Source organism: Lathyrus oleraceus, chromosome 5, assembly GCF_024323335.1.
Source record: "Lathyrus oleraceus cultivar Zhongwan6 chromosome 5, CAAS_Psat_ZW6_1.0, whole genome shotgun sequence".
In the NCBI taxonomy this organism is placed as follows: Eukaryota; Viridiplantae; Streptophyta; class Magnoliopsida; order Fabales; family Fabaceae; genus Lathyrus; species Lathyrus oleraceus.
In genome coordinates this window covers 581,871,177-581,877,567 of record NC_066583.1, presented here as the reverse complement: position 1 = coordinate 581,877,567, position 6,391 = coordinate 581,871,177, and the positions used below count along the sequence as shown (strand labels likewise).

General features: G+C 33.8%; 2 protein-coding genes across 2 annotated transcripts; both read right to left on the bottom strand.

The window, feature by feature from the left end:
* Positions 1–287: 287 nt before the first annotated feature.
* On the bottom strand, positions 288–1,475 carry LOC127086649 (casparian strip membrane protein 4). The gene is made up of 3 exons (XM_051027443.1): positions 1,078–1,475; positions 773–896; positions 288–672 (listed from the first exon to the last, which is right to left on the bottom strand). The coding sequence occupies exons 1-3, from the start codon at positions 1,395–1,397 to the stop codon at positions 457–459; spliced, it is 660 nt and encodes a 219-aa protein (XP_050883400.1). The 5' UTR covers positions 1,398–1,475; the 3' UTR covers positions 288–456.
* A 3,379-nt stretch (positions 1,476–4,854) lies between these two features.
* LOC127083290 (E3 ubiquitin-protein ligase SDIR1) lies at positions 4,855–5,971 on the bottom strand. Its single transcript, XM_051023592.1, has 5 exons — positions 5,832–5,971; positions 5,642–5,696; positions 5,484–5,536; positions 5,157–5,385; positions 4,855–4,988 (listed from the first exon to the last, which is right to left on the bottom strand). Exons 1-5 carry the CDS (start codon positions 5,907–5,909, stop codon positions 4,870–4,872), a joined length of 534 nt encoding a protein of 177 aa, XP_050879549.1. The 5' UTR covers positions 5,910–5,971; the 3' UTR covers positions 4,855–4,869.
* Between the last annotated feature and the right edge of the window lie 420 nt (positions 5,972–6,391).

Here is a 6,391-nt window from a genome sequence, read left to right as displayed (position 1 = left end):
ATGTAAATTGAGATTTTTGATTCTCAAACCTTGAGTTAAGATGAAAATATGTGAAGAAACATTGATGAAGTTGTTTTATGCAAACTCTAACATGGTTGGACGAGTGATTTAAAATCACACCGCAATTGCGGCCTGTTGCAATGCGGAGACTACCGCATCAGCAATATTGCGGCCGCAATTGCGGTTGCTGACTGCAATTTAAAACCATGCAATCCATCTTTACCTAGACTACAAAGAAGATAAAGAAGCATTATAGCCATAGACCGTTGAGAAGAAGCACAGTTACGCAATGGTGAAGCACTTACGGGGATATAATTTGTTACGACAAGCGTTGAACATGAATTTTCACTTCAACTATATAAACATCAATTACAAACCACAAACTCAAACAAGTTTACCAAACATTAAAAAAACAGTAATTAACTTCCATCAACCATCAAACTTCAATATCACTTTTTAACTCCTTTTCAGAGCTACGGAAGACAGCACAACCAAACAAGCTAAGAAAACCGCGGCAACAAAAGAAGAAATCACAGCCAAACTTGAACCCTGGCAAAAATCAGTGAATTGTTGACAAATGGCATTCCAATTAGCATCTTGACTTCCATTATGTGCTAAGTACACAACAGCTGCAGCAGCTGAAGCAGCTGCAACAACTAACGCCATTATCACCTACAATATTGTAGTCAGTATATTTTTATCTAGTTAAGTATTGAATGATTATTTGAAATAAGATATAGTGATGATGATGATGATGATGATTAATGCTTACTAAATCAATGATCACAAGTAGAAAACGTGGTCCAGTTGCATGTGGTCTAACAATGCAGACAATTGAGAATGGTAAGGAGAGGACGAGAATTCCACCTGCTGTTGCATTTGCTCCCACAAAAAACCTGCATTTTTATAATCCATGAAAAGTATGATATATTATTTTTGGGTACGTAGACAAAATGGTAATAACTCCTACCCTAATATTATCAGCTTATGCCAGTTGAGCTAGGATTTGCGGACTGAAAATATGATACTTAGATCTATTATTGTATTGAAAGTCATTTTTATGTAACTATAACTTACTGAAACATTGGAAAATCACTCCATTGAGCATGAAACTGAAGAAACTGAGTGAAGAATGGAAGTATTTGTTCATTAGTCCCCATAAGAGCAGCAGCACCAAGAGAAGAACCAATGGCACTAAGCCTGAGAATGAAATCTAAGATTGCTATTCCCTTTTTCATTCCACCTTTACGAAGTGGAGTAGCTTTTGTGGTAACAACAACTGCAGGTGGAGGAGCATCTCCAACATCAACGGATTTCCCTCTGCCATTGCTTCTTGTCCTCTTGGATTCTAGAATGGGAGCTGTTGATGATTCCTCAACTTCTTTTCCTGAGTCCATTTGAATCAGATTTTGTTAATGCACTCTTGAAGGATATGCTGATATGTATAATTTTTTGTTGTTGTTATTGTTGTATGTAATGGTGAAGCTGTTACTTACGTATATATAGATTTGTAAAGAAACTGGTTTAGAAATTTAAATATGATAAGGTTTATGATAAAGGAGTTGTTAAAAACTCACTTGCTCCATCTTTGATTGTGTTGTTAGGTTCCTGCCACCAATATGACTAAACCACTAACTAAACAGATGAATGATTTGCAGAACCAAAGAATAAATAAATATACTTAATGGATGATTTATTGATTTGTATATTTTTTTATATATCTTATCCTAGTTTTATGCAGTGATTGGATAAGTTGTCTAAAGCAGAAATTGAATATCAGAAAATCAAGTATTGTATGAAGGGGTTGCTTAGATGTAAATTGAATAATTTTTTTTTTGTTCATGCTTATACTTTATATATTTTTTTATTTCATATGTTTTAAATATAATTAATATTTTTTACTTTGTAATACTAATTTTTAATGTATAGTTACCCATTTTTTTTATAAATTTATTATATATTATATATGTTAATGTTGGTTTAATAATGTAATCTTAAATAAATTCTGTTGGTAGTTGTATATGAATATTTAATTGTAAAGACACATATTTGTTGGGTTTGAGTTCTCTTTGTTTGTGGAGAAAGACTCAAATATGATTATCCCATTTGTCTAACTTATTTAAGTGGAGAGAATCAATTTAAGATTGAGAGAGATAGAGAGAAAAATAAGGATTCCAAAGAGATAAAAGAGGAGATAAATTCATTCTCATTTTTCTGCAACCAGTTTCACTATATCGATGATCCCTGATTCGTTAACCGTCAGATTGAACTCAAATTTGGAGGGAAGGTTTGTAACACATGTATCTAACTTTTAACAGTTCGGAATTTCAAAGCAACATCTGAGGTGAGAGATATCTCCTTCGCACTAAAGCTGCAGATTTGAGAAATTTTTCAGCTTTTTGATTCTTACTTGTAAGCTAGTTTGTTTTGTGATTTGCGGTTGTTAGCGCTAGTTTGTGAATCAGTTTAAAACTCTCTTATACCATTGATTGATTATAGTGGAGTTATTTCTTTCATCTCGATGACTCGTGGTTTCACTACAACAAACAAGACCTTAGACAGCGCTTTTTTTAGCCTTAGACAGCGCTTTAAAGCGCTGTCTAAACCTCCGCTGCTAAAGGTTTAGACAGCGCTTTTTTAAATCTTAAAAGCGCTGTCTAAGCCCCCCCCCCCTTAGACAGCGCTTTGGCCAAAAGCGCTTTATAAGACCCTCTTATTTTAAATTTTTTAGGTATACCTTAGACAGCGCTTTTGAAAAGCGCTGTCTAAGCCCCACCCCCTTAGACAGCGCTTTGGCCAAAAGCGCTTTCTAAGACCCTCCTATTTTAATTTTTTTAGGTATACCTTAGACAGCGCTTTTCAAAAAGCGCTGTCTAAGCTCCCCCCTTAGACAGCGCTTTTGCCTAAAGCGCTTTCTAATCCCCCCCTTAGACAGCGCTTTTGTACTGTCTAAGGTATAAGAAAATTTTTGAAGCTTTTGGGGTGGGGGAGAATATAAAAGGTTTTCAACATACCTAACTACTAAAATCAGTTTATAAATTTAAAACTGGAGAATATTCCACAATAAATGTTCAACTACATCAAAGATGCCTTTTCTCAATGATAAACTCAAGCTCGTGATGGAACATCCAAAGAAAAATACTTTTCAAAACAAAGGCAATGCTAACAAAAAGTCAATATCTTGCACATCCAATTTCAACTGTAGCTAAAATTTTAAAGGATTTCAACTACACTTTTTTCATTAAAATTTTATAACAGAAATGAAGATTAAAACATGACATAAAAAGCTTGATCTTCTTTCTATTAAGTTCAAAGTGACTATTGGCTTTTAAGTGTGTGTGGGCGCAAGAGAGCACGTGCATTTGTCCACCCTTGGTAAAATCTAGGTGCCAACACTCCGGAATTCAGAATGAGTGTCAACGCACACAAAATACATGATTTGACTTCTTGCATATATTAGTGACTTAGATGAACATTAGCTGAGATGACTAAGTGAACTGGCAGGATATATCATCAAACAAATAGAAAACAAACTATTTGCTAAAATGTAACAATGCAGACCAGCTAAACACACCTGATGCAGGCAGGGCAAGCTACGAAGTACATCTCCAACATTAACCTGCTCCAAGCATACACTGCAGGTGAGATCATCATCTGAGGCTTTTGAGTTTCCAGCCGCATTTGAATTATCCTGCGTTTTCTGCTAGAAACAAAAAGAAATTAATCATGCAAACCTGTCGTCACTCCAAATGAAAATATAGTAATTTGATAGTAAGGAAAATAATCGATGTTGTATACTCATCATTTTGCTATTTATCTCCCTTATGGGAACATCAACTGGTGGAAAATTCACCAGACAATGTCAGAGATGGTGGTCTATATATAGCCATAATGGTCTATAAAAATGATAAAAAGATATTCAAGAAAATAATATAATGGCATAGATTTTCGAAGTCCCAAGCCCAACAATGATAAATGTGCTATTTATTTTTAACTCATCATGTAATATCCATTAAAGGATTGTCATCTCTTTCCTGTACCACCAGGAAATTTCCAGGAAAATCGAAGTATTAAGTAACAACATGCATAAAACCATACTCTCAAGGAATCGTCGGAGTTCTCATGAGAAGCAATGTAATTAACTTGTTTAGGCTAAATGGAGGGCACATCATAAAAATAAATAACCAAAAAAAACAATGATGTAGATGATACCTCAGCGGAAGTGGATGGCGATACTTGTGGCACTAAGGAACTACTTCTGTAAGCAAAAGCAGCTTCTTGTCATATAATCAGTAATATAACCTTTTAGTGCATGTAGACTTCATAAATTTATGAATAAAGTAGTAAAAGTGTGTGTGCGTGCATACATGTTGGCAACTTGGCTTCTGTAATACTTTAGCATTCCTACGCTATTAATATAAACCCATATAAAAATGCATTATCATGCATTTTATTTTACCAACTGTTAATTATAGGTAGAAGCTTCCCATTGTCTTCATTAGTTGCATCAAATATTCAAATGGGATCTTATTTTCATATAATTTAAAACTATATGTAACATTAATCTATATCAATGCATTAAATTAAATAATTTCGAATGGTAAAAAGTCATTGAATAGTTTAAGCATACAATATATAGATATATAGATTTTGTTTGGATTGGCTTATGAACAACTATTTTGAGGTGATCTACTAATATAAGCATTTGTCTCATTGTTTGGGAAAAGATTACGACTTTAAGTTGTTTTTAGCTTATTTCAATATGCTCTTCAAGATAACTTAAAAAGACAACTTACAACTTATATAAACAGTTTAACCACGTTTCTCTATAATTTAAGGGAATATATAACAACTGATCGGACTGATCACTTACTTTTGGGGAACAGAAACCCTGTATTTGTGAACTGGAAGAGCATTTATCTCTTCTTCAGTCATAGAAGGTGCAGTAGAAACATTATCCGAATCCAGAGCTCTTAAAGTTTCATAATCTAAAATTGGAAAAGGAAAAATAAAACGAATTAGGAATATTATTATATAATACACCTGAAGAGTAGTGAACACATAAATTAACTACAATATTTTTTAATTTCAAAAGGTTGTAAAAAATTTATTGTGAAACAGAGTAAGAATTTATACTATGAAAAGAACAAACAAACCTAGATCATCAAACTCCCGATCAAGAAGTGCCAACTGAAGTCTGAGACCCTGCAGACGCCCTCGGCTTGCAAGTGCTATCGATGGAGGCATATGCAACCGTAGTTCTGTGTGGCCAAGAAGGCCACTGGCTGCTGCTGCATGAGCTTGGGCCTGGGCTTGAAGCTGTTGACATGTCGCATACATCCTTAGCATTGTAGCCATCAAAAAAACACCAAGCACTAGCCAGAGCTACAAACAGAAAACCTCATAAATCATAAACGATATTAACAAGTTCATATTTTTTTAGATGAAATTTATATGCTTTGTTTAGATACATAAGACCTTACCAGAAAATTTGGTGACATCTGGTGGGAGTTCAGTATCATGAATAACAGGAGAACTGAAATATATACGGATTAAGTTGTGAATGGAACATTGGAGAAAATATAAAAATGCAAATTATCTACACAAAAAATTATAAAAGAAACTTAATTTGAAAACATACCTGTTACGAGAAAAGTGAGTGAGTTGGAATTACTAGGACGTGCTGCATGAACACGCTGAAGAAAAGATTGAAATCAGTACAAAACAACACTTTATTCATTAAACATAAATCAAAGAAACAATAAAGCATCAAATTTTTTAGATATAATAACACATTTATGCAAATAATAATTGATGCAGGCAGTACATACCAATGCACGCCTCGCAGGCATAAATCCTGGAAACCCATTTTCTATATCACCTCTTGCTCCTCGAAAAACAAAACTCATGGCTCTATATATTTGAAAACTTGAACTAAAACTTCATAAGCTGACTATATACCCAGACCAGAATCAACAATTAAAACCTTTCAATATTCTGAAATATCAAATAAAATGGTAGTCAGTAAACAAGAAACCAACACCAAATACATGATTGAGGGTGAAATTCAATAGGTATCACAGATAAGATAAAATCGGGAAAAAAAACCAAAAGTATCATATAATTATATCAAGAGAGAAAGTATATTATATAACATACCACACACTAAACCCATCAGGATTATCCCTAACATTGTCAAAAACACTTGCAATGCCTGAAACCAAATGAATGAAAATGTTAAGAAATGATGAACAAAACGCAGTAGAAATGACGAACTGAATCAGAATTGAAAAAATGCAGAAATGAAGAACATACCGCAGTAGAAATGACGTTCTGAAACCGATTCTTCAAACACTTTCTGGTATTGAAACCGAATGATTACAATGTATTC